The sequence below is a fragment of the Coffea arabica genome, chromosome 7e, assembly GCF_036785885.1.
Source record: "Coffea arabica cultivar ET-39 chromosome 7e, Coffea Arabica ET-39 HiFi, whole genome shotgun sequence".
NCBI classification, from domain to species: Eukaryota; Viridiplantae; Streptophyta; class Magnoliopsida; order Gentianales; family Rubiaceae; genus Coffea; species Coffea arabica.
In genome coordinates, this window is record NC_092323.1 from 3,427,312 (window position 1) to 3,455,104 (window position 27,793).

At 39.2% G+C, this 27,793-nt stretch overlaps 5 protein-coding genes across 7 annotated transcripts; 3 read left to right on the top strand and 2 right to left on the bottom strand.

The window, feature by feature from the left end:
• The first annotated feature begins 1,371 nt into the window (after nt 1–1,371).
• On the top strand, nt 1,372–7,122 carry LOC113699382 (protein IQ-DOMAIN 31). The gene is made up of 8 exons (XM_027219723.2): nt 1,372–1,518; nt 1,731–1,787; nt 2,565–2,685; nt 3,137–3,427; nt 3,926–4,129; nt 4,748–4,828; nt 5,432–6,452; nt 6,845–7,122. Exons 3-8 carry the CDS (start codon nt 2,611–2,613, stop codon nt 6,874–6,876), a joined length of 1,704 nt encoding a protein of 567 aa, XP_027075524.1. The 5' UTR covers nt 1,372–1,518; nt 1,731–1,787; nt 2,565–2,610; the 3' UTR covers nt 6,877–7,122.
• Nucleotides 7,123–7,592: 470 nt separating this feature from the next.
• On the bottom strand, nt 7,593–11,163 carry LOC113698852 (uncharacterized). Its single transcript, XM_027218801.2, has 3 exons — nt 10,485–11,163; nt 8,497–9,097; nt 7,593–8,374 (listed from the first exon to the last, which is right to left on the bottom strand). The coding sequence occupies exons 1-3, from the start codon at nt 11,081–11,083 to the stop codon at nt 7,940–7,942; spliced, it is 1,635 nt and encodes a 544-aa protein (XP_027074602.1). The 5' UTR covers nt 11,084–11,163; the 3' UTR covers nt 7,593–7,939.
• Nucleotides 11,164–14,691: 3,528 nt separating this feature from the next.
• LOC113698002 (uncharacterized) lies at nt 14,692–17,318 on the top strand. Its single transcript, XM_027217662.2, has 4 exons — nt 14,692–14,986; nt 15,086–15,135; nt 16,249–16,372; nt 16,483–17,318. The coding sequence occupies exons 1-4, from the start codon at nt 14,815–14,817 to the stop codon at nt 17,220–17,222; spliced, it is 1,086 nt and encodes a 361-aa protein (XP_027073463.1). The 5' UTR covers nt 14,692–14,814; the 3' UTR covers nt 17,223–17,318.
• A 357-nt stretch (nt 17,319–17,675) lies between these two features.
• On the top strand, nt 17,676–21,306 carry LOC113698001 (uncharacterized). 3 transcript variants are annotated; one of them, XM_027217659.2, is made up of 10 exons: nt 17,676–18,010; nt 18,172–18,471; nt 18,754–18,887; nt 19,059–19,157; nt 19,262–19,330; nt 19,396–19,536; nt 19,647–19,736; nt 20,069–20,236; nt 20,899–20,974; nt 21,064–21,306. In XM_027217659.2, the coding sequence occupies exons 1-10, from the start codon at nt 17,953–17,955 to the stop codon at nt 21,189–21,191; spliced, it is 1,263 nt and encodes a 420-aa protein (XP_027073460.1). In that variant the 5' UTR covers nt 17,676–17,952; the 3' UTR covers nt 21,192–21,306. The 3 variants fall into 3 exon arrangements, with proteins under 3 accessions (XP_027073460.1, XP_027073458.1, XP_027073461.1); XM_027217657.2 differs by having other exon boundaries at nt 17,685–18,010; nt 18,721–18,887; XM_027217660.2 differs by having other exon boundaries at nt 17,699–18,010; nt 18,191–18,471; nt 18,721–18,887.
• Nucleotides 21,307–23,966: 2,660 nt separating this feature from the next.
• Nucleotides 23,967–27,317, bottom strand: LOC113699242 (vacuolar protein sorting-associated protein 29). The gene is made up of 4 exons (XM_027219455.2): nt 26,975–27,317; nt 26,479–26,674; nt 25,188–25,325; nt 23,967–24,525 (listed from the first exon to the last, which is right to left on the bottom strand). Exons 2-4 carry the CDS (start codon nt 26,608–26,610, stop codon nt 24,217–24,219), a joined length of 579 nt encoding a protein of 192 aa, XP_027075256.1. The 5' UTR covers nt 26,611–26,674; nt 26,975–27,317; the 3' UTR covers nt 23,967–24,216.
• Nucleotides 27,318–27,793: the final 476 nt, after the last annotated feature.

Below are 27,793 nucleotides of genomic sequence, written 5' to 3' on the forward strand. Positions count from 1 at the left end.
GATGTAACACTAGAACAACAGCAATAACATTAGTATAAAATTTTGTGAATCTCACATATGTTAAAATCTGGACCTTATAAATTTTGTTGGCCAAATCTTGGCCATTAACTGACAGGGACGGTAACCGTCCCTCTCCCCTCCTACTCTTCTCTTCTACTCTTCGCTTCTCAGTTCTCACATCCTTCCAAGAATTAATCAAGCAGACGTAATTAAGATTCCCTTCTACTTCTAATCCTTAAGCCCATCAAGTAGGTGACAAGTTAACCAGCTTTCTCAAGTCAAGCAATTAGTCGTTAGTTTTTATCGTAAAATGCCCTTTACTACACTAACAAAATTCTCCAATTCCGGACGCCTTAAGCAGACCTTACGTGGAATATATAATCCGTACTAGATATATTTTCATTAAATTCAAGTACGTGTGAAAAGACATAAGTAGAGAGGGGAATTTTCATTGGATTCCGTTTAGTTTGGTCTAATTTGCGTAATTTTTATGCTAGTATTCAGGGTAAAATTATATGTTTTTAATATAATTATAAATTTTACATCACTTAATTATACAAGTTAATAAATTTTATGACTACACTAAAATTATAATAAAAGTTTATATCAAATATTATAAAAATTAACTGGACAGAACTTAAATGGAGAGGCTTCGATCCCAAGCCCAGACGGAGCTTTGGAAAAAAAAAAAAAAAAAGATGCTGTAATTACTCCTTTACCTTTTTCGGTTTTCACACGTCATTGTCATTATCCATATCTAGTATCTACTCACTCCCCCGTCGGTCCTTAGATGCTCGTGAGGTATTTGTTTCCTGCTTGCGAATATGCCCACTCTTCGAGGAGTTAATTCCAACTTGATCCTCTAAATTATAATAATAATATATTCGGACTTTAGAGCCCCTCAAAACTTATTAGTATTCATATTGGATTGCAATTTTTCAAAGAAAATTCATTACATTTTTCGTGGACACATTTTTCAATCTCACATGTATTAAATCGTTAAAATATTTTTTTCATAAAAAGTTCAGAAAATGCAATTCAAACAAAGTCTTTTAAAATTCAAATGCATTTATTTATCATTTTGTTCCTCTATCTAAGAAGAATTTGGTTATTGTAGGGAAAGAATGATAAAGAATAGCCATTAGAGTGAATTTTTAAGAAAAGCTTTGAAAATAAGGGTATGGTCTTGTTTCATTATACACTCGAAAAAAACAAAAGAGTGGTCGAACCTTTGGAATTCTATAATTTGGACAATCAAATTAAAGTATTGGTGTACCAAACAAGGTAAACAAAAAACAACTTTTTCAAAAAAAAAAAAAAAAGAATTTAAAGGGCCAATAGGGAAAAATAAATAAAATAAAAGAAATTCAAACCTCGTTTTAGTACACAGTAACCACCAACTTCAGTAAAAGCGACTGTAGAACGACAACGCAAACGCAGCTATACAGCAAACTCCAGAGAGAGAGAGAGCGGTGGTGGAGGGTCCAAACTCATGAGTACACAACGAGATATATCATGGTATGGGCCTCCAGCAGTTTTCTTTTTTTTTTTGCAACTTCGATTTTACTTCCATCCCAATCAAACATTCACCTGAAATCTTGTTCCTTTGTTGTTACTATTTCTTCTACTACTAGCTGCTTCTTGTCAAGCTGCACTAGTACTAGTAACTGTTCTCTTCTTTCATCATCTGCAATCTGGTAGTGTGATTTACTAATGGCTTGTCATTTCAGGAATGCTAATAATTTTGCGATCTTGTAATTACTAAAACGGCCCTCTTAATCGCTCAGGTACATGTCAGATCTGAACCCACATTTCCCCTTAAACCCCATTTCAGTTTCGTACTTGGGTTTTTCTTGATTGTGCATGATAAAATTTGTACCTTTTTTCCCTTGCTTAATTTTAGTGCAGATCTTGCTCAATTCGAATGGATCTCTGCAGTGAATTTTACTGGGTTTTGGCTTAGGCCATTGTTGTTTTTACTTGGTTTCTTATGTTCTAATCAAACTATTGCTGGAGGACTTTGTAATTTGATCTATTATTGCAATTTTGGACTCTCTGTAGGCTTTAACTTAGACCTGATTACCATTTTCTTGTACGGGGGAAAAAATTAGTTGAAGACGCATATTAATTTTTTTTTTTTAAGGCTTCATCTTGTTGAAATCACATGCAAAGAAATTGATCGTCGGTTCTTAAAATTTCGTATTCAGCAAAGTTAGTGATTGGTTTTCAGCATGTTGGTCAGTTATTATGGTTTTTCTTATAGAAAGATGAGACATTCATTGCAAGCTATGTTGTAGATATTCATTATAGCAAGGAAAAGGTGTATGATCTGTTAGTCTATTGGATTAACAGCTTCAAGGTAGTCCATCGAAGTAGCTACGTGTAGCTCTTATTTCATTGGACCTATGATATAGGATTAGCTATGATCCTATATGACTTCATTGTTTATGAACTTATGCGTGAGGGTTGGTTTTTTATTTTAATTTAATTTAATTTTAATCTTATATTTTTTTTTTTGGCTTCTAGTAACTCTTTATAATGAGGCATTAATGGTGACAATGCAGGGGGTGATTGAAGTCCCAACTTTTTCTGATATTGGCTTAGTCAGTGATGGGGAAATCTCCTGGAAAGTGGATCAAGACTGTACTCTTTGGCAAGAAACCTTCCAAGTCCAATCTATCAAAGGTATGATTGCTTCTCTTGAGCTTCTGTGAAGTTAATTTGTTTGGTTCTACTGCCTATAACATTAATGTATTATCTGTAACCTGAAGCTCTGCTGCTTCCCTTTTGGATGTACTGTCTTTCGTACTATCCTGAAAGCCTATGTTCCCCATGGTCATTGCATTTTGAAATCTATTACTCTAATTCTGGAAGATACTTTTCTACTTATACCATGGATTTTACCTTAATATTTGTGTTCATTTAAACCCTGCCCCTTTTTCTGGTTTCTGGGATGTCCCGTTTACTGTACGAATGATATCTCTCACTGAAACTTGGGAGTTTTCTGTGTATAAGCTTCTTCAACTGTCAATAATTGCTTTCATTACTGCAATTATATTACCCCTGCAATTGAGATTTCATAGGAGTATATGTGGCCTGAAGTAATGTTGGTATCCAAATGTGATCCTCTCTGAAGGGTGCCAAAATTCAGAAAAAGGCTGCTCCTGATCTACCAGAAGCGAATCTGGATGTAAGCCCTCCAGTCATATCAGATACATCATATCAAAGCACTGATGGAGTTGGTGACAGGAGGGATCCTGAAAAGGGTGTTCCAGGTGGTTTACAAGGTCAAGTAGCTTCTTCATTCCCTCCACAGCTTGGTGTGGATCTCCTTGATTCCACAGGTTTGGATCCAGCTGATAATGTAGAGAGAGAGAGGCAAGAGCAAGCTGCCACAAAAGCACAAGCTGCTTTTAGGGGTTACTTGGTAATTTTTCATTGCTTCTCATGTTGTCATATTGTGGTCAAGTCAACATGTCAGAAGTGATTCTCGGCCTTTTATTGTTCAGTAGTAAGAATGCTTTGAATTTCTCTTTCTATTGTGAACTACGAGCTTGTCAAGATATTTTCTTCAGCACCTGTACGATAAAAAGGTTTCACCATATTCTACTTCTTAGTGTATGTTGTCCATGATTGCATTTCCCTTTTAACTATTACCGCATTAAATTTGATTATGGAGTTCACTGCTGTCCAATGCATTGGATGGTTAATGTCTCTTACTAGAGATGTAAATTTACTGTAGGCTCTTGAGGAATTCCCCCTTAGTCAATGTTTTGGATGGCAATCATGTTATGCTCTTTTTTTATGATCAAGTACTTAGTTTTATTAGCAATTTGTTGATTGAGATCTTAACATTTACTTTGAGATTTTGGCTTTTATATGTTAATCAATTGATTTTCCCTGCACGCATTAACTATACTTGAAGGCTCGTCGCGCTTTTCGGGCTCTGAAGGGCATTATAAGGCTACAAGCGCTTATTCGTGGGCATTTGGTTAGACGGCAGTCTGTGGCTACTTTGTGTTGTATGCAGTCAATTGTAAAGATACAGGCTCTGGCTCGTGGACGAAGGGTCAGGCTTTCAAATCCTGAGCTTCAGCAGCTGAAAAAGTGCAGGCTGCATGAAATTCTGGTAACTCTTCATATAGTGTTCCGCTTAGCTGTTCATCTTTCATAGTTTCAGCTGCTTTAGTTCGTGCCCCTCTGCCTCCTGATATTGGGAAGAGGGTTGACCATGCTTAGTAAGGTAGATCATCTTCGTTTTCTAGAAACAATAATGTTGCTCAGATACATATGGGGGTGAACCTATAACTTATAAGTTTCTTGTATTTTGGTTGTAAGTAAAATCAATTGTATATAGACAGGATATTTTTTATCCTTTTCTTTGGGTTAAAGTTCACGTTGTTTAATGAGTGTTGTTGGTTCTACATCTTGGACTCTTATTTTCCATCACTAGTTATTATCTCTGCCTTCAGTTGTTACAGGACGCTCTTACACATCTTTTGTTTCTGAGGCACCATCGATTACATGAACAATTCTATAGTTGTCATGCATGATTTGGCCCTTGTATTTTCTTGAGGTGTATATCCTCAATCAAATTAACGTAAATATGTTGACCAACATCCTTAGTAGTTACTAATCTTCTTCCTTTTCCTCATTTTTTCGTGGTTTAGTTACTAGTTGGATTAAAAGCATGTAAGGTTTGGCAGTCTTTGGTATCCCCTGTCTTAAATTTTTCATGCTACACCAGGGTTCTAGACGGGTGGATTTACTTGGAGTTGATAGAGCTTCCAGGTCAGAAAAGCTGGCAACAAATGCATTCGTGAACAAGGTTCATAATATCTTTTTCCCTGTTACCTTGCTAAATTTCAGCACGTTTGATGTTTCATGTCAAATTATCACCTCCAGTATTATACATGGAAAGTGTACAATTCATGAAAGGTTCTAAAACCTTTTTGCCATCTTCTGGGTCCAGATATATTTCCCTATTTACTTAGTGATTCTCTCTTCTTCTTCTTCTTCTTCTTTTTTCCCCTCAAAAGAATGTACTCAACAGGGATTTAGTGTATGCTTCTTCTCCATAATTAAGCGGTTGCTAACTTGTACGAGAACCAATCTAGTTGCTATGACATGCAACTGCTATACCTGGTCCTCCATAGTATATTGGTTTTAGTTTGAATCGGCATATTCTGTTTGAACTGTATGGTGTGTTGTTTGCTACTTTGATGTACAGGCCTTCTTGAGGCAAGGCAAAGTAAGCGGGTCTGCAAATCCTTTATGGCCCTATTTTCTGATACTATCTGCATAACTCTCCAAATCATCAAAACTTCTTTCCCTGCAGCTCCTATAACTCTTTGCTTCAAGATGGAGAAGAATAAATTGGTTCTGCTTCTAATTATAAATCTCATTTGTGATGGTTTTATTTTCTGTGTAGCTTCTTGCCTCATTGCCAACTGCCATGCCACTAAGCCTTCAGTACGACCTGGATGAGCCAAATGCAGCTTGGAATTGGCTTGAAAGATGGTCACTGCTTAGCTTCTGGGAACCACTTCCACGACCAAAAAAGATTCTTGATGCGAAGCCTCAAGGAAAGCAGGGAAGCAGACAGGGTTTTGAAGCAGAGCCAGGAAAATCAAGGAGAACTTTCAGGAAGGTAGCTACGGCAGGCAATGGTGACAATAATATGCCAAGTTCCTTGGAAGTTGAAAAACCTAGACGCAATCCAAGGAAACCTAGCAGTCATCAAGTGGAATCTGTTCAAGAACAGCCCCAAAATGAACTGGAAAGGGTGAAACGTAGTTTGAGAAAAGTTTCTGCGACAACAACAGTAGTTTCTGAAAATTCAGAAGCAGAAACTGAGAAGCCTCAGCAAATTGTAAGAAAAACACCAAGTCTTCCAGTTTCTGATGTTACTGAACCAGTGATTGCTGATCTTTCTGAGAAACCAAGCGAACCAGCTGTTGTAGTTGACAAAGTGGACAAAACAGAAGCATCTTCAGAGCTCTTGATGGTGGATGAACCTGTTGAGCTGCCCCATGTTGCTTGTCCTGGTGTTGAGCAACAATCCCCTCAAGATGATATGAAAGTTGAAATCAATGCAACGGCTGATGAGGAACTAAGTGCGAAGGAAGATCAATCTGGCAAGGAAAACCAAAAAAACAGGAGAAGGAGATCATTCCCTACAAAGCATGAATATCCTGAGAATGTGTCGCAGAATGCACCAAGCTTGCCAAGCTATATGTTAGCAACTGAATCTGCAAAAGCAAAACTTAGAGCACAAGGATCAGCTAAGTTGAATGAAGATGCAGTTGAAAATGGTTTTGTCCGGCGTCATTCTCTCCCTTCCTCAACCAATGGTAAATTGAGCTCATTGTCACCTCGGGTGCAAAAGCCAGCACAAGCAAATGGCAGAGGAGGGAGCAAAACTAACAAATCACTGTCAGCTTCTAGAGATGGTAAGATTATTTAGATATAGCGTGCAATAGTCTTACCATGGCTAAGTGTAAAGCTTTGGATGTTATGCACTGGATTGTCTGCATCAATTAATGGGATTTGATTGTCTCCTAGTATAACTGTACAAAGGATCTCTACTTTCCACTTGGTTGAGTTGACATATTGCAAGTTAAAATTCTTTGGCCAATGGTAACTGAAAGGATCATAAATGGGAGAGCATTGCAGCATGCACTTTCGTTTTCACACATTTTCTACAGAATGGGTTTCTGAAATCATTTTCTGCTATTAAGTGCTTGTTTGACTTGCATACCTGTGTTCCTGTTTGTCTGAGGTTGTTCCACTTTAGTTTTTTAAACTTTTTTAATGACACTGGTTTTTCCGCCTGCAAATTCAGAGAGGGTGCTTCAGCCGGGATGGCGGAGATAAAGTCTTGCAATCTGCTGGTTTGGCAATTGTAGAGGACCGGCTGTCCTGTGTGATGCTGTGTGCGACTTCTATGTAAACATGAACAGGGACTTGACCAGTAGCATTTGTTTGATTATATTGCATGTTTTCTCATGTTTTCTGCTGTAGTGCTGGTGTTGCAAAGGAATGTATAGTTGTAAACTCAGAGTCTGTCGCTGATCTCGTATTGCCTGTGTTCTATTGATTATTCTTGTGTTTTATTGTCAATTTTGTATGATGATGTACGTGCCTTTGTAAAAAGTTTTTTTTCTTTTCTTTTTTTTTTTGTTTTCTCGTCAGTATTCTTTTCCTCCAAGTAGCAGCAGATCTATGTTGGGTTCTAGTGTCGCAGAAAGCAAGGGCAAGAAGTTTCTCCGGGGTGAGAATAAATCTCCAGTTTTACTACAGCCATAGATTATTGAATTGACTTCTCTTAGATGAGACCGCCTAACAAAGGCGAGTGTGTTCTGGCGATCAAGGGTTTCTGGCGGAAATTAACCGCTATTTTCTTAGAAAATGTTAACATTTTCCCTGAAAAAAGAAAAATATACGCTCCTTTACACCACACAAACGAAACGGCAAGTCAAGCTAATGTGGTTTATTTTCTGAGAAAACCGAACCGTCTTCTTCCAACGGCACCAAATATTTTCATTTCGAACTGGCAAATGGACGGAAAAATGAAATAGGAAGATGTAGTTGGTTAATCGGGATTCCTACAAAAACTCGTAAATAGTCTGTCAACGTTCTGTTTTTGGTTTGTTAGGGTTCATGCTAATTTCATATTGACGGTTGTATCATTGGTAATAATAACATCCTGGTTTATTTAATGATGATGATACAAATTTCTCCTGGTTTATTATTATATTGACGAAACGTAACTGGTATAATGTATTGCATAATCATTTCTTTCTTGTTCTTCACAGGCCGCCTTTCCTTCCACGACATGATCAGCTCAAGAGTTGACGTGTGCAACGCCAAGAATGCCGCGGAGGATATGTCTTGGCTGTTGGCTGAGACACGAAACAACGTAGAGGAAAGAACTTCATTATATGCAGAAAGCGAAGAGATGGGTTCCGGCGGTAAAGGCTGGAGCTCTGTACCCATGCCCCACATACATGCATCCATTGCTTACTGACATGCCACCATAGACGGAGGCTCCAGTCTCATAGGACCATAATATCTTCCCAGTTTCAGCGTTGATGGCATACACGGGTCCCGTTGAATATGTTGAGCCCCCAAAAAGGACACCGTTGGCTATAGTGACGGGATTAACCGTGGCATTCTTGGGATCAGCGGTCGACCACAAAATTTTACCGGTTGGAGCGTCCATCGCCACCCAGCCTCCACCATTTGTGACTTTCTTTGATGGCAGAAGAGTAAAGTTCATTCGGTTGCTGTTGGCAATGTTTGTGTATATCTTCCTTGTATCTGTTGCCGCACCCCAAGTACCTCCCCCGCCAAGACCTCCGGGACCAGCTTCCTGCATCATCCATTGGCAAATTAATTAATTAATTGAAACTGGCATTCTTACCAAAATCAACACTAATATTCAGATAATATCCAAATGCAATGACGACGACGTGTACAGCGAGATGAACCTACGGTAAACCAAATAATGTTCCCATCATCGCGATCCAAAGCCCATGCAAATCCACTTTTCTGGACAGCCGCGACAACGTCTCGTTTAGTAGCATTAAGTTCGATGCTTAGCATCATTGGTTCCTCCCCAAAATCAGCATCCGGGTTTGGCCCACTTGGGCAATTAGGGGTTGACAAATTATTGCAAGCAAAGAACCAGACATCGTAGCCTCCGAGCTGCCTGTACCACCTGATTTTCCCATTGTCCATGTCCAGTGCCATTATGGAATCCGAATGGTTATCGGGCTCAATACACTCGTCTGGATTTGTTGGTGTAGTCTGATTGTTTAGTCTTTCTTGACAGTCTTGGATGCGTTGAGGAGCCGAGTACAGATTTCCAGTGGCAATGTATACGTGATTTCTTGAAGCATCGATTGATGCGCTGCTCCCCCATATGGCTCCTCCTGCGTAATCTCCCCGTTGCCCATGGTTGTCCGGCAAGGTGAAAGTCTTCCACAAGATCCTGCCGGTTCGAGCGTCTAACTTGACGAAGCTACCGCGAAATGTGCAGCATTCCTCAATCGCAGCGTTTTCTTCTAATGAAGACACGCCTACGTAAAAACCTCTGCCAAGCCAACAGACAAGGATAGTAAAATTTTTCAGTCTTCCACAAGGCTACTGACTACTGAATTTATTATCAATTCAATTGCAGTCATGAAAAAGTCAAACCAAATACTCGACTCTAATCAATTAGGATAAACCAGCTTAGGGAGTTGATAATCATGATTTGTGAATGTGGCTTTGTGCAAGACTAGGAATGAAATTTAAAAAAAAAAACTTTCCTTATTTATTATAATTTTTTCATTTTTTTTATTAATCTTTTCTTATTAGTGTATTCTTTTTTTCTTTTTTCTTTTTTTTTTTGATAATGAACTTTTCCATCCTAAACAACAGTCACGCAAGTCTCTCCTTCCGCAATACATTTTTGCGCATTCGGATCAAATGTCTCTCCAGTTTTATAGAAATGCAAGGTAGATGATTTAGGTGGATACCTATTCAAGGGCTATTCTATAAACGTCCAATTTTATTCCCGTTAAGTGCTTCGAGTATAGAAGTCTGAATTCTAAAGCCATGCATATTTACATTAACCTGGATATAGTCTAAGAAGACCAGTTCTAAATACTACAACCACTCAAGAAAACTTTTTGATGAAAGGTTAGTCTTATCTAAACTTCTTAGCGGCTTTAATGAGGAAATTTCGACACATAGCTTTAAGCAACTAGAAAATCTTTATATTTGAATGGTCGCATCACCCTCGAATTTACACAACAAGACTTTTTCGCAGAATAGACAGCCATATTTCACTAGACACAATTTCATTTTTATCCATCATAGAAATTATATATTACCCCAACCCCAAGCATCGCAAACTACTAATCAAAATTCTATTTTTGCCTCCGGGCCCTTTGTCCAGAATCCAGGTAGAGGACAAACATGAACTTTTTGCCCGTGCATGAGTTTGAAATTGACTCCCCTACCCAAAGCAAATAAACGAACAAACAATTTCACATTATTCATGAAAGATAGACTAACTATGGCCAATGAGTTGCGATCTCGCAATGGAGTGGGGCATGTCTCTGAATCAGTTCTGCTCAGAGATACTGATCAACTTGGTTGTTCGTTTGTATTTAACGTGTAGTTTAAGAGTTTTGTTTTCACGTAGCGAGGGCATACGTACCCTGAAGTGTAAATTTCTTGGTTTTATCAGTTAAAGTTTCACATTTACTCAAAAAAAAAAAAACTATAGCCAATGAGTAATCTTGAAGTGAAATAGTAGCTAACACTGCAAGAATTTGATTTGAACAATGCATTCAAACGGTTAATCTAAGCAAAGATGTTGGGACAAAACTAAAGGAGGGAGAGAGAGAATGACTTGAACAAGAGTAGCAGCGTGTAATGATTAAATGATGTACTGGAAGAGAAGGGCAGAACGCAGGACGTGGCGTGCGTACCCATGGTAATAGGTTCCGGACATTGTGATGATAGCGTAGGGATGGGTATCCAGTTGAGTTGACCATATCAGCCTGCCAGAGCTCCCTTTAATGGCAATGACGTAAGCAGGCCCCGTGATTCCTAGAATCAGCATATCCAGATCACCGGCCACGACGGTGGGAGTTGATCTGGCTATGGTTGAGTTGAAGCCCAGGAGTTGGCCCCCACTGATACCGGTGAGTCGTTTCAGATTCTGTTTCCACACCAGAGACCCATCACAGGCTTTAACCGCGTGCACGTACCCATTCCAACTCGTGAAATATACAACCCCGTCATATACAGCTGGGGTTCCGGTTACCAGCCCCCCTGCATTGAACTTCCATTTTAGCCCCAGTCTAGATGCGGTTGCAGGGCTAATTTTGGTTTCCCCGGAGGCATATCTGCGGTTGTATATGTCTCCCCCGTGGTTTAGCCAATCCCCCCGTGGCGAACCAAAACGTACGTATGGACCAGCAGCACTGGCCGCGGTGCCGATAATTTGAATCAAAATGCATGATAAGAAAGCTAGGATGGCAAAAAACTGAGAAGCCCGGAATTGGTGGCGTGCTGCAGGTGCCATGGGATATGTAGATGGTGTACAGAGTAGCAGTTCTACTTCTATATCAGTGTGTTCTCCCAACCAAGTTGAGATTGCATCGCAAGTCCAGCTTCAAGAAGGCGGTACTTATAACTTGGATCTCTGACTTTTGAATTGATATTCAATTTGTGCTAATTATAGTACAGTGTTAGAGACAAGGTGAAAGTCTTCCAAAAAAAGGTAGTAAAAAAGTGAGAAAGTACAAAAAAAAGTGGATAAAGAGACACTAGTAAATAATACCTATTAAGAGGTATCTATTTCTATTTTTGGCATGTTCTCCTGTAAAAAAGTGAGAATAAACTATAGTGACTCGAGCGAGTCCTTCATTCGTCCGTACAAACAAAAATGGTTTAATACTGGTTTAAGGCTCGACACAAAATGCACTGACAAAGACAAAAATCACCATAGCAACTAGTATTATGGAGCTTTGTATACTAATCACAATGGTACAAAACGGTTTGGAGGTCTTGACTTTGATACCTGATTTTCTAATTGACCAAGCAACTAGTATTTAATCTAAACTTGAAGTCTATATTGACTTTAATTTTGGCTGCGGCTACGATCGTGCACGTTACTATCCAACTTTGGCAAAATTTAAGCCATTCCTACAACTTGCTTCACTAACATGAACCACAAAGTTAATCTCCCAGTTTCATTTTCAAGACAATTTCATCTACCATAATTCATATGACGTCTATGACATTATTAGATGGTGATAATTCAAGAAATTCGAGGAAGAGACGGCACCCAGTACTTCATCAACGGCCGCATGGGAAGTCGGCGCACCTCATATAATTCCGCATAAAGTAATGCTAAACTTTAAATAATCCTTTCCTTATGGATGTCCTGCATACAATAATTTGGTTTGATCTAAAAAAATATATATAAAACAATCAAATAAATTAGTGAATCACACATTGATTGCCAGAAGAGCGACGAGAAATTTCAATTGCTGAACATAATGTGAACGGTCCCACACATATTGTAGATCTTTGTCCAACAGAAAAAAAAAAAAAAGGTAGAAAACAGCTTTATCACGACATTTTGTTGGAAATTTTGTATACTCTGGTTCAATGGTTAGGGAGAGTCTCTTAGAACTTTCTCATGCATTAGGTCGATGAGGTTGAAGTATAAACCTGTCGACCTAATGTATTACGAGAAATCGTTATGCTTCATTTCTTAAAAAAATCAGAAGTAGGGCATTTGTTTGATCTGGAGATTCATACCCCAACCTCCTTATAAGTCGTCATGCTTCCTTTTCTTTAAAATATTCAGAAGTAGGGCACTTGTTTGATTTGGAGGTTTATACCTCAACCCAACAAGTCTGATCGGGCTCCTTCTCCTCCGCATTGTAGGAGTAGGAGTAGGGTAGATTGTTGCAGTTAGATCAAAAAAGAAGATTGCAATAATCCTTGTAATGAAAAGATTGCCACCAATGTTCGGAGCCCAGGCCTGAAGATGTGTCAATGACTTTTGCAGGAACCCACTTCACAGCCCCTGGTCCCCAAGCCCATCGTTGAATTGGGATTTGTTTATTCGTTTTTTCTCCTCTGGCGTGAGGAAGGTTCTTGTGAGAGTAGTTGGCCACCCTCCAGAAATCTTTCTTTAGTTGAAGAGAACTCAATGTTGGGGTTTCCTCAGTCCTGGGTAACAAAAGCTATGCCCCAGGTTGGTGGCTCCTTTTTCTTACTCTGGCTTTGGGAAACTTTAGCATTATTAAACAAGAGCTGTGTAAATTTCAATTTCTTGAAGGGGGTAGGCCATATTTTTAATTGTCACTGGGTCATCATAAAAAATGTTCATGGATTCAATTTCAGAGGCCAAGTGTCTTAATTACATGGTCTTTTTTGCCTTTTTTTTTTCTTTTCCTTTTGACATCTAATGAAACACACAAAGGGGGCCGATCAAGAATCATTATTATAACATCGTGGACCGTGTTTATGGTGAATTTAGCAAATGTAAATAAGTAAAATAATTAGCTACTTGTGTTTGGCAAAAACTTGATAGATCAGCTTGTTTGGAAGTGAAGTTTTTGGCCTAGTTTTTTAGCAACTAGTTTTTTAACAACTTTTGCTACAGGAACCCCAAAAAATGTATCAAAGTTTTTTACCTACACATTTCAAAATAATACACAAAAAACTTTCCCTTCAACTTTTTTTCTTCTTTTTCCTCCCCACCCAACCGGCCACCACCTCCACCACCGCTTCCGGAGCCAGTAACTATTCCGGCCAACTTTTGCCAGCCTTCCTCTTTTTTTTTCTCTCTCCCTCCCCTCCCCTTTTGACCGATATGTTGGTTTCCAAACCTCTTTCCCTCTGCCTTTCCCTGCCACCTTCCCCCTTTGTCTGCCGCCATCTCCTCCCCTCATCACCAGCGCATGTCGCCACCTTGCCGCACGTCTCTCTCCTCTCGCGCATTTCTCGATCTCCGTGGCGGGACACCGCTGCCCACGGCCACGCGACTCCAGCGACACCACAACCCTTCTCTCTCCCTCGCAACGCCGACGAAGCCACCACCACCTCGCGCGACTCCAGCCCAACCGCTGCCTCTCGCTCGCGCCACGCCCCCTGGCTCCACCGTGCGCCGCCGTTCCTCCTTGGCCGCAATCCAAAGCCCTCACGCGTTCTCTCTCCTCTTCGCAACTCCCACCTCGCCGCCGTTCCTCTTAGCTCCCTCCACCACAGCGCAAGGGTGGGGGAGGGGGGTTGCGGGCAGAGGGGTGGCGGGCAAAGGGAGAGGGAGGGGGAGCTTTTGCAGGGGTGAGGGGGCTGAGGGAGAAGGCGGGGGGAGGGGGGTGGCAGGGCATAGGGGAAAGGTAGGGCAGAGGGGGAAGGGGGAAAGAGGAAGGGGGTGGCAGGGCAGAGGAGGAGAAGGGGAAAGGGAGGAGAGGGGTGGCGGAGGTAACGGGGAAGGGGAAGGGGAAGGGGGAAGGAAGAAGAAGAAGAAAGAAAAGAAAAAGGAAAGAAAGAAAAGAAAAAGAAAGAGAAAGAGAAAAGGAAAGAAAAAAAGAAATGGAAAAAAAATTTCACCTTACAAAAACTTCTACAAAATTTTTTCAAAAACTTTTACAGTGCACTACAGTAAAGTTTTAGACAAACTCCCAAAAAACTCAGGTTCCAAACAGGCCCCTAATCTCGTAGATCATCATACGGTCCAAACTTTGCCATATCTTTAATTTTTAGATTGATGAGATAGGTGTGACAAAATTTGAAATTCGTGATCTGTATAGATCGAATCTAGTCTAAGTGTTTGCCCTTGTGTTTAACTTGGCAGAGGATATATAAATAATTGATACCGATGTCGGTAAAATTGGTCTATACTTACTAACTTGACTACCGTCCGAACTCAAAAGATTCCCAATTCATTTTCCTCAAAGCACTCCTCTTACTAATATATATATATATATATATATATATATATATATATATATATATATATATATAATATAGAACCCTTATTCTCTCAGAAGCCGACAATTCTACCATTTTATGCCAAAACAAAAAACATACACATCATTTAAATAATAAAAGAAAAGAAAACCCATAATGTTCCTTCTTATTTACACACCTTAATTCACGTGCTGGTTCCAGCTAAGGTTTACTTGATGCAGACACCACTTTATTGAACTCCTATAAAAAAACTGAACCATCAAACCTCAGCCTCTCCGACCCCTCCCTCTTCAAGCCATTCCTCAATCTCCCAGATAGAAATTAATGTCAAGACTTTCATTCTTGTTAGGTCTCATTATCGCAACAACTTTTAGGGTTGTTGTGAATGGCTCTGAAGGTGGACTTGAGATCTACGAGCTCAAGAAAGGAGATTTTTCTTTGAAGGTGACGAACTTCGGTGCGAGGATCATATCCGTCGTTCTTCCTGACAAGAATGGTACTTGTCGTTTGCCCCTTCAAAACTATACAATGCTTTTATGGAAAATCCCAGCTCATTTTTCATGTTTATTAATCATTTATTCCCCAACTTGTTCAGGAAAGCCGGCAGATATTGTTCTTGGTTACGACTCCGTTAAAGATTATCTGGTGAGTGAGTTTTTGTACCTTGTGAATTGGTTTTTTTCATGTTTGCTAGCAAACTTTTATGGAACTTTGGTCTTCTGAAATGAAAGCTGAGTGGCTTTGAGGATGGTGCGGGGTGTGGGGAGGATGCTTCTGCTGCGGATGACTTTTCATCTTATCTCTTTATCGTTAATCCCTTCCATTCTGCAGAAAAGTCAAGAAATGAACGTTTATTTTGTTGGGTTGCATAGGCAGGCTACAGGGGTTTAAAGGAACTTGATCAACGTCGTGGGGGTGGGGGACCCTTCTTTTTCTTTCTTTCTGTCTTTCTTTCTGTCCCCTGGAAAAAATTACAATGTGGTAACTCCCGTAACGCAACGGCAACCCAGCCGGCCATTAGGAATTGTAGAACTAGGATTTACACCTACTCCATATTTATTTTGATTAACTTGAGCACTAGCCGGCTTTTGAATCAGTACGCTGTTAAATTTGGAAAACTTCATTGCAATTAACTGTTCTACTATTCCTTTTGTTTTGGTTCTGATCAGCAAAGCATATATATATATATATCCTCGTTGGAATTAGAGCATTTGGGAATTGGGATACCTACCTACTGTTTCACGTTGAATTTTCTCATAGGAAAAAAATTAAGACGAATTGCAAATTGAAGCATAGAGATGCTTTTTCTAGTATTTAATAATGATACATTTGTTCGTTTTCTAACATGGCATTTTTCTAATGAATCGACTTAATTGGATGGATGTGCGTTCATTAATTTATTATATATTGGAGCTAATTGCGAAAACTTATCCGTTACAGTCATTTTTTCGAACCGTCCTAACTCCATTAATAAGCTAATTAATAACGGGTCTGGTCCAGGGTTAGTTAGCGTCTGCTTCCACTGCACAGTAAGGTCATGCATGTGAACAGATAACTTTTCGGAAATTTTTTAAGCTGTCAAAACTTCATATTCACCTGAGCAAATCTGTTCGAGCTTAAAATTATAATGGGAGTGATCGATAGAGTTATTTTTTTTTTTTTAAATATTTATGTATAATGGCCGTCTTCTTGTATGAGATCTGCCTTTTTCCAGCATTCATGGACACCATGTTCTAAAACCCATTAATTTTCCTGCAGAATGATACAGCATATTTTGGAGCTGTAGTTGGTCGGGTTGCTAATCGGATTGGGGGTGCTCAGTTTACTCTAAATGGAGTCCATTATAAGCTTGATGCCAATGAGAAACAAAACATGCTTCACGGTAATTAATTTACTCCTACATATCATCCAAAAATAAATTTGATTTATTATCAATATCGATTACTATATCTTAACATCTTAATGCAACATGTCATGTCATCGGGGACACAGGCGGTAAAAAAGGATTTAGCCAACTTATTTGGAAGGTGGAGGAGTACGTGAAAGATGATGCCAATCCTTTCATTGTATTCGCCTATTACAGCCTTGATGGAGAAGAAGGATTCCCAGGAAATCTCCTAGTCAGAGTGTCCTATGCTTTGCTTGAACCGTACAAACTCAGGGTGATAATGGAAGCAGAAGCACTAAACAAGGCCACTCCTGTGAACCTGGCACAACACAGTTATTGGAATCTTGGTGGCCACAACAGCGGTGATGTCCTCTCTGATGAGGTCCAAATATTTGCCTCACACTTCACGCCTGTGAACAACCAGCTCATCCCAACCGGAAAAATCTCGCCCGTTAAAGGTACCCCGTATGATTTCCTCAAACCCCACACAATTGGAAGCCAGATAAACCAACTTCCAAGTGGTTTCGATATCAATTATGCCCTGGATGGTGGTGGGGACGAGGACAACGACATGAAGGTGGCTGTCATAGCACATAGTAAGAAGACTGGAATTGGGATGAAGATATCAACGAGTGCTCCAGGCTTGCAGTTTTATACTGCTAATCACTTGAAAGATGTGACGGGAAAGAATGGATACGTCTATCAGGCTCATGCAGCCTACTGTTTCGAGACTCAAGGGTTTCCGGATTCAGTGAATCATCCTAATTTTCCCTCGCAGATAGTTAATCCGGGAGATGTTTATACCCACTACATCCTGTATGAATTCAAGACCAAACCCGAATAGAAGCCTCCGACTCATGGACCGCCAAGAGCAACTGAAGCCACCTTGATTTGTGTTTGGAATCAGCTGGAAAGAAATAAGATCTTCATGTTAAACTCACTGTCTGATTCTTCAACCATTTCTGAAGTTGTTCATGCACATTGTCAAACACATAATATTAAGATCTCCGTAACTACCGAGTACTGCCTTTGAGAGAGAGGAACTGAATCAATCATTATTAGCAATCTGGAACCAATAGCTCTTGAAGAAGCATTAAGACATGGGAAAAAAAAATCTTGAATTTCGCAACCCTTGAGCGGATTGGAAAGGATTAACAATAACGGTAGTCCTAATACAATTGCGACCCAATAAACTTTCAGATAATGCCAGATAGCAACAAATATTCTATTGGCGATCCACTTGTGTTTCAAAGGGAACGAAGGCCGTCAAATGCATCTGAAAAAGATAAGAGGTGCAAGAGCTCAAAGAGTCACATTGAATCTTTATGTTCTCTGGATATGACATCCAAGCCCCATGCCCTAGGATTGACTCTGCACTATCCAAATCACACGCCTTTCTTTCCCGCCTTTAAAACCATGCTCTCGATGAGCCTTTCGAATACAGCGCATGTCCCATGAAAGGCGTGATTGTGAACCACGGCTTCTCTGGAACTGACTATATATAAATAACAGTTACGATTCCACCCCACCTGTAACTGGGAATTGAATGATTTTGAGTCAGCAAATAGCTGCCCATGGCTTTTCAGTACCGGTCTTCACCTTCCTACCTGCAACTTCAAGCTGGCGTTACTGGTTTATTCTCAGTCTTTTAACCCCTCTTCCCCCTGCCCACACATCTCCACTATATTTCAGTTATTACTTTGATATTAGAGCTTTTAGGGCTTAATTTAAAAAAGGCCTCTGCAAAATTTTCCAACCAATTTTTTGATTACAACACGCAAAATTATCTCTAGGCAAATGGGATTGTTGCAGATTCGTCAATCGTGGATTAAGGAATGCTGCTAGTTCCAGCACTACTGCTTCTAAGAAGAAAAGGGCAGGACTTTTTTTCAGGAATCGTTGCTCTGCGACTGCAATGTCTGCTAGTGTACGTAGCAATAGTAGCAGATCAGCTGATCTTTCTTCAACCTGGGGCAAGAAATTGGTTTGGATCTGGACAGAGAATAAACAAGTCATGACCACAGCCGTGGAGAGAGGCTGGAACACTTTCATTTTCCCCTCAACTTGTCGCGACTTAGCCACTGAATGGTCATGTAAACCACACATTCTCTATCTTGCAATGTTTGATTTTTTTAAATTTTCCTTATATTCACTTTTGTCTATGTTTGTTAAATCCTGATTCTTCTTACAAAAGATTTGATTGATTTAATCTTCGAATTTCATGTTCGGCCAATGCGGTTCTGCTGTTTTCATTATTGGGTTAGGAATGTTGTTGGCACGTGTTGTATTTACTTCTTTTGTGAACAGTTTTTTTTTTTTTTTTGCTGATTTGAAATGTGCAGCAATTGCATTCATATGCCCTCTCTTCATTGAAGGGGAAGAGGTTTTGGACAGTGAGAGCAAAAGAATTGCGGCATTCTCTGATATTACCTCTCCGCAGCAATTAGAGAAGCTCCAATCATGGGATGACCTAGCACAGATTGTTGTTGTTAATCTCCTGGATTGGCAGGTCAACTAGTCAGTTTCTCTTCTCAGGAGTGGAGTCTTCTTTTCTGTTCGGCGTGCTCTTATTAGTCAATTGTTTGGTTTTTAGCAAAAGTAACTTAAAAAATTAAATTCTATTTTCAAAACAAAGTAACCGATTCTTGTTTGCAATGCTCTTTTCTCATTCGTGTTTTAGGTGATACCTGCAGAGAATATTGTTGCAGCTTTTCAAGGATCTCAGAGAACGGTGTTGGCTATCTCGAAAACACCATCTGAAGCTCAGGTTTTTCTTGAGGTAGTGCCTTACTGCCTTAAATTTGTTGACCTTTTTGGTTTTCATGCAATTTCTTTTTTCTTCAATGGATACAGCATATTTTCATGTAAGATTTTACTTAGTAGGCCTTGGAGCATGGTCTGGATGGTGTAGTCCTAAAAGTTGACGATGCAAAAGCCATACTGGAGTTGAAGGTAATAGCTAATATTAGTGTTTTTCTTAATGTGGCCCTGATCCTTATAGTGGCATACATTATCAGGACTACTTTAACAGAAGAAATGAAGCTGATACTCGCTTGAACTTGACCAAGGGCACTGTCATGAATGTTCAAATGGTTGGAATGGGTGACCGTGTTTGTGTGGATCTGTGTAGCCTCATGAGACCTGGTGAAGGTCTTCTGGTTTGATCTCGGTCTTGTGTCTCAAATATAACTGCCGTCTGATAGTACTGTTGACAATTTTCTTTCCTATATTAGAATGTTGTTCTTACTGCAGAATATTCTTAACTAAGGTTGGCTCATTTGCGAGAGGGCTCTTCCTTGTCCACTCAGAATGCTTAGAGTCAAATTACATTTCTAGCAGGCCATTCCGGGTTAATGCAGTAAGTTCTGGCTTGAATTGTTCAGATTTTTGGAGAGAGAGCAAGGCGAAAGCAGATTTACCATTCAACCTTTTCTTTACTCAGTTGTCGTTGTAAAATTTTGGTGAAGTAAGAACATCAAATTCAGCTTTTGATTTCCGGTTTCAATTGTAAATGCATTTTCTCAAGAAAGCAACTTTTTGAAGCTTAATTATATTAGTTAGAGGACTAAGGTTGAACTTCATCCCTATCCTTGATTCCAGCTGTGCTTGCTCTTTCTTTTATCTAAATACAGAACTGAGTAGGTAAGTTCACCCAATGTCAATGCTAATAGTGTGATTGGATACTATTAGGGTCCAGTGCATGCATATGTTGCCATTCCTGGAAGCAAGACTAGCTACCTCTCAGAATTAAAAACAGGAAAAGAGGTCATTGTGGTCGATCAATCGGGAGTGCAACGAACTGCTATTGTTGGTCGTGTAAAGATAGAGAGTAGGCCATTAGTTCTTGTGGAGGCAAAGGTTTGTATCCATATCTTATCATAACAAGGCTTTCATTCAACTTTTAGTGAGGCCACGGAATAATAGTTTAATATCATTCCACATTTTGTCCAAATAATTCTCTGCAAGCTAGTTCATACATTACCATCCGGTCGCAGCTGCTAAGCAGAGGCTTTCATCCATGAGTTGCATTCACGTTTAGACAACAAAAAATCAACCCTTTAGATCAAATTACTCGACGCATAGGTATAAATAGTTGATCTAGTTAGCTAGACTTGCTTGAACATGAATAAAGGAGAAATTTTCAATTATAGTGCAGTACTGTGGTTGACTCTTATTTAGAGAATAGATGTCCTGAGGCTCCTGAATACCCGTATACTTGAGACTTTAACAATAATCTGACAAATCCGATCAAGAAGGGTCTTTTAAAGAGTTAATAGTAAGCTGCACAGAATGGAAATATCATGTTTTTCTTTGGTTCTTGTAAAGATTCAACAAGGAAGAATGAATATATCATGATTTAAACTTAACCTCCAGTTTACTAATTGATGGAAAAGAATAAGAAAATAAAAAAGTTACAGTTTTCTTATAACAGTATACCATAAGAAAGATCACCAATCAGCTTACCTGCATTGTTAACATTGTTTAATAGATTTTGACTATTGGATAATGTCCTGCCGCAGGGAGATTCAGAGAATAAAACTTGCAGCATTCTTTTACAGAATGCTGAAACAGTTGCATTAGTCTCCCCGGTTGGAGGTGAATCTTCATTTTTTTCCCCCAATGTGTTGGATCTTCTGTTTGCCCTCTATTTTTGAAACTTATTATCTGTGCAATCCATATAACAGGAGAAGGATGTGGAGAAACAGCAATTCCTGTGACCTCATTAAAAGTTGGAGATGAAATTTTGCTGAGCGTGCAGGGAGATGCTCGGCATACTGGAATAGAAATAGAAGAATTCGTTGTGGAAAAATAAATATCTTGATGAATATTGAATTTATCGAAAAGTTGGGTAGATGCTTGAACTTTGTTTTTTGGATCAGAATTGTACTATAATCCATCCGCATCTAATGGCTCATCGATGTTCTTTCCTTCTCCGGCCAAAAGAAGATAAATCCAACATTCCGTGTGAAATCAATAAACAAGCTATATGGAACAAAAAAGGTTTCCCGATCTTCATGTAGGAAAAGATAGAAATGTTGGAGGGACATTTCTCAGTGTTCTCTAGATTCTGCAGCAAGTGAAGAAAGTCCAGGCAGAAAAGCTGCCCTAGTGATACAAGTGTGGTGGAATAACCAGGCACGGATTTAAGGGGGGGCTGGTGGGGGCTTAAGCCCCCCCCCCCAAGCCGCCGGAAAACCCCCTATTTATAGGGGATTCCGGCGGCCAGCCCAGCCCAGCCCTTGTTTTATTTGTTTATCGCTGAGGCCTGCATAGACTTCCCCTTGTTATGCCAATTGACACATTTCTATGGATTCAAGGGTGGATGTGGTTTCTCAACGACTGAAAATCAGTTTGTTCTTTGTTTTTAGTACTTGTTGCTTTTAGAACTAAACTACCTACGTCTTCTTCATTCAGGGATGCAAAGAAAAGCCAAAAAGGAAAACTAAAAGTCTCCTCTTAAAGGGGGAGAAGTTTCCAGTTATGTCCAATTATGCAATGCCAAGATCTCCGATCTCCATTTATTTGTGTGGAAGCGAATTTGTGTAGTAGAGACTAGAGACAATGCGGATCAAAGTTATGCACGGAAACTGAAACAAGTACCTTAGATGTCAGTATAGAACTATTATATGTCAGCTCAGTTCATAAACCTGATACAATCAGATTTTACCAAACCAAATAACCAATAATGTTGGACAAAGATACTCCAGGACAAACCACCAAATCTGATGTTAAAAATACTACTGATTTCACAAAATGTAATTAAATTAGATCTTCCACTCAGATAAGAAATCAACGAGATGGTACACTAAATTTATCTCCATATTTCCCCCTGAACATAGATAATGTATACTCTATTTATATAATTCTAGGAGCATATATAGCGATATTTGTTTCCTACGTGTGCCACTGGTGTTAAGTGTCTTGTTGTATTCAGCAGCAACAATTAACAAGCCGTTTGATCACAATTAACAAGTTGCTAAAAAATTTAGCAGTGATTCAATCATAGATGAATTTAGTTCTATGAAAGAGCGTAGAACTCAATTTACTTCTAAGAAAAGATGTTGAAATTTCAAAGTATGTTAACATAACTTTTATCTTTTTTCAATTGAAAATAGTTACATTTAAATTACATGGTTATATATATATATATATATATATATATATATATATATATATATATATATATATATATATATATATATATATATATATATTGCATAGATGACATATTGGAGAGCATCTTCTCATAATGTGCAAATTGGATGGTTTGTGATGTTATAAGATATTTAATCAAAGGTTATCCTTTTTGTTAATTTTGTTATGACTGTACCGCATATTTATGAATAGACATACCTTTATAATTAAATTTAATATTTGATTTTTTTAGATGTCATATATTTCAATAGAAGAAAATTATTTTGAACATAATATATTAAGATAATTTTATTAGAAAAAATTTTGGCCCCCCCAAAAAAAAAATCCTGGCTCCGTCACTGGGAATAACTGCCCTGTGAGTTGGTAGACTTATAGGGACAACAGTCAATGTTTATCTGTCTCTGTAGCGTATTTCTTGGTATAGCCATGTATCGATACAGAATAGGGGCATGGACAACTCGTCCATGGCCGTTCACGGTTGTAATTCACCTTCTTTGCAGTTTAATTTTTCGGAGTTAACGACGGCTGTTAGTAAGGGGATGACTTGCAGCATTGGAATCTCTGGTTAGAGAACTTGGAAGTGCAGTCTTTCAAAGAATATGTGCGTGCGATATCCCTTCGGCTGTGCCGGGAGGTTGCATGAATAAAGGCCTTGTGCGCAATTGAAGTCGTGACTTTTTACGTCTTCCTGCCTTTGGTTGGATATTAGTGAAATCGTGTTCTTTGTTGTAGCCGCTTCAAAGTAGATTACCGCATTAAAAAAGGAATAACACGAAATAGCCATCATTTCAGACATTTAGTTTGAAAAAACCAAGATCATCAAGTCAATTTCTCATTGCGGTTATGTGATCCTGATGGATTGGCTTTTTTTTTTTTTCTTTTTTTTTCTGATGGAGTGGGTGTCCGGGTCAATCCTTACGGGATCCGACTAATCCCACTCCGGCCCGGGAGGAGAGGCTCCATCCCCCCGAACACGATAACCACGGAACTCGGACCCTTGCGGGCACTGGACACCAGCTCCAAAGGAAGCTTGCTGAGACCAACCGAGTTGCCCATGAGGGGCAAGCAATTTAGTGGGAAGTAAAGGTTGAACCCCTGACCTCCCACCCCACTAAGAGAGGTGGTGGCTACTGAGCTAGAGCTCTGTGGTTAGATGGATTGGCTAATAAGTGGTGGTTTCTTGGTGAATTCTGAAAACCTCTGCGACTTATCCGGGCATTTTTTTGATCCTTGACCGTTTTCCAAACTTTAAAAGCACATTCAGCATTGTTCGCCCAAAAAAAAAAAAAATGTATACACTATTGAATCCGAATGCATGCTACATGTGTAGAATTTGAAATTTAAACTCAAATTCAAATTATATGGCATACATTCAATCGCTAGTGTATACATTGCTAATGTCAGAAAAATTAATCAAAAAGAAAAAGAAGACTAAGCACATAAGACGACAGTCTTTCTTCAGATATTTTTGAACGGTAGGAAAGAGTGCATGTAGCTACAAGTTTGGCCATGCTGCATGTCTCAGGGTTACCTTTCCCGAATTATTTCAAATGAGCTAAACAACTGTGAAAGGAACACCAAAAAGAGGAATGCGAGTGTCAGGGGGAGAAAAACTAGAAAAAAAAAGAAGTGAAAGCTTTTTACACAAGTGTCAGAATTAGTTAGCATAAGAAGAGCACATATCAATGGGCAGAATGGGATGTGGCTGTGCCTGTCTTCTTGAAGTCTATCTTGTCAACCTTCACTTCTCCATCAATGAGTTCGTAGACATAAACCACCACGCGAAGGCCATCAATATCCATGAGAACAAAACTTGGATTCACATCATAAGTGATGCTGCTATAGGCACCAGTGGCTGATCCGGGATTTATTACGACTCCAGCCTCGTGCTTGTAGGCCTTGAACTGGTGGGTATGGCCAGTAACCAGAATGTCCACATCTAGCTGTCTCTGAAGCATGGCAAGTGAATCAAGGTCTCCCCAAGGCACAACCTTTGAATGTGAAAGACAAGATTGTTAATCAGTAAGAATACAGTGAAACAGATAAAAGAAGCCCATTAAATCAATTGATAAAAGCAAACAGTTGACAATCAGAAACAGAAAAGTGGCAACAGCATGGTGTTCTAAACTAATTAATATCATCAAAAGACCAACTTAGAACGGCTAATTCTAGGCAAAACTCAGATGGGAGTGCAAAGAGAGGCCTTTGCTTATTCCGCAAGGTCAGTTCAATTGGAAGTCTTCAGAGATGTGCAGCCATTAACGCAATAGCAGAGTTTTCAATTTTTAATTGGGATGTGTTGCCAACTTTATTTTGTGCAAATGAGAGACTAATAGCGTCTCCAAGTTGCTGAACAGTCCCATCACAATTTACAGCAGTCAAGCAAAAGTATATGATCAGTAACATTGTATAATCCCAATCCATCAACCTCTTGTTCCCCGAGCAGGAGAGAAAATAAAAGGGAGGAGAACAGTAGAACCAAAAAGAAAAATGAAAAGACACTGCAACCTTCAGAGGGATCAAACACTACATTCCTAAGGTGCAGAACCCACCGAACGCAACGTACAGTGCTCTAAAAAACTATACGTAAAGCTGGTAGAATTCCCAGAACCATTTTAAAAGGTACAATGTAGGCAATAAAACGAAACCTAACCTGGTGACCATGGCATAGCCCAAGCTTAAATTGTCCAATTGTAAGTGTTTTTGTCTCTGGATATCGAGCATCTTCATCATATTCACCTCGAGTAATGTGTAAGCTTGGGCAAAGGTTCTTCAGGTAATCATGAACTTCCTGATCATGGAAAAAATTATCATCAAGTATGCAACAATGCAAGACGACAAGATCTAAGCTTCCGAATCCTTGTCAGTGAAGATCAGGTAAATTTAAAATTCCAGCAGAACTATAACGTCCCTAGAAGAATCAAATAATATCACATGAAAAATCAGTCTAGAACTTCCCATCAGGCTCAAACATAACTAAGATTAATATTTAGATTGGGCCAACTGTGCCTTTCTCATAGCTTTAGGCTTCAAGTTCATAGGATCAGGAATTTCAGAATCAAGCAGCATTAACTAGTGGCTACTCCAAAACGAAAGAAGAGAAAAAACCATCAATTTGTTTGAAGGAGCAAACAATTTGTTGGGATCTCCTAGAAACAATAATTTGTCGGGATGCCAAAGGAACCAACAGTTTGTCTGAATGAAAGAACTTTCAAGCCCAAGCTCCTGAAGAATTCTAAGAACTGTTCCCAAAGTCTCTACAGAATATTCAACTTATAAGTCAGCTTCAGTTTTCCTATTGCAGAGCATAATTTACTGTTGAAAAGGCATCAGTTCACAAGAAATCAGATTACCATCCTGTAAGAAACCGTTTCAAGACGGGGAAAGACATATACAACTCCCTGGAATATACAAAGGTAGTCCCATCAAGGCCTTCACGCCTTGATAGATAGTAAGGTAGAAACTGATTCGCACAATAGTGTATGGCCTCATTATTGGACAAAACTCGTATGACTGTGAATCATACAAGCATGATTGACATCATACTCCTCTAGGAAGAAACAATGAATCCTTCTTCGCGAGAAGCTATGAAGTGAGATAAATACAGATTTTTGGGGTATAGAATGCGTGCATCATGAGCAGATTGTTGATCATTAGTTCATTGAGAAAAAAGATACTAGTCGCAATTTGACACAAAACATACTGCATTACAATTCACAACCAAAGTAACATCATTCAAGTAAATATGCAACCAGATGGAAAGTAGCCCGTTATCAATCTTAATACGAATGAAAATATGAGTAACATAGCAGAACTCTGCTTCAAGTGCCAAACATACTCTATCTACCGCACTCGCAGTACTTCAGAAACGATGTGGTTTACTTTAGAAAAGATGGATGGGACCGAAGGAGGGTGCAGAAAGTTAAGGAATAGCGCAGAGTTACTTTGATACAGAGATTGCCAGTGCAAATGATGTGTTGAATCTTGCCAGGAACAAGCATGGACTTGAATTTTGCTGGAAGATCAGGAGCTCTATACGGGACGTGGAGATCCCCAATCGCCAATACCAGCACCATCTCTTTCCTTGCAATTTAAATGTTTTCCTTTGAACCCAACTTTTTCAATTCTACAGAAGTCGAACTACAAGACAAGATGATTAAATTAGGTATCAATTTATCAGACGCCCGACGTAATCAGCTAACTGAATTAGCACTGTACACGCACACCCAAATCCCCCAATCCCAGAATACGCCTGATAACTTTATTAGCATATGATCGCGTACAAATATAGTAAGTAGTTAGTATGTGATCTTCAATTATTAGTAGCCTAAAACTGCTGCGGTACCAAAGGAATTTTTATGCTAAGTGTATGAAAAGTTAATGAGAGTCGATTAAATGAAATTATATATATATATATAAAAGTAAAGGGGCACGCATTACCTGAAGCTGAACAAGTGTCTGGAAATTGACAAAGTAGGTCTCTGTTTCAAAGTGTCTTCGATAACGACGATGGCATTCGCAGGGAATGGATACTGAGGAGGGAGAGAGAGGGGGGGGGGCCCGATTCACATCAAAACATTGCGTTTGAGAGGGATCTATGGATGGAGAGACTGTCGTCTGTCTAAACTCCACGCTACTCTATTACCGCCGGAATCATGGCTCCAGGCGACCGCCTTTTATAATTGCGCATTCGCTCCTGTCACTTGCCGACCGCCGGAATCATAACTTTTTAAGAGGGTGTAAGTATTTGCACTCCAAAAAAAAAGCCCTAAGTATTTTATCCTTCATTTTGTTATTTAATGAAATGGCACAAAAATCTATCATATATTCTAAGAGACATATTATAGTCCCTCTCCATATTCACCAATTACTTTTATCTCTTCAATTCCCTTAGTTTTCCCTCCTCTTAAATTAGTTTTAAGTTCCTATACAACTAATAATAAAGAAAATTCCTAATAACGATGATTTTTAAAAATGCTCTGTTTATATGAGTTGTTTCATAGTCCTTGAAACAATGTCAAATGAATTTTAACAACATATAATATCGCCATTCCAGAGAAAGCTCCTCACACTGAATCCTTATTATTGTTAAAAATGACTTATAAACTCATAGTCTAGACTAAAAGACTAGTTTAAAGGTGTCATTATGATTTTGGCCAAAGAGTGGTGGTTGCCAAGGGCACCATTGGTGGCACAACCTATTGCCGACTCTGACTATTTCTCCATAAGGTTTAGATTTTTTTTTTTTTATAACAAAAC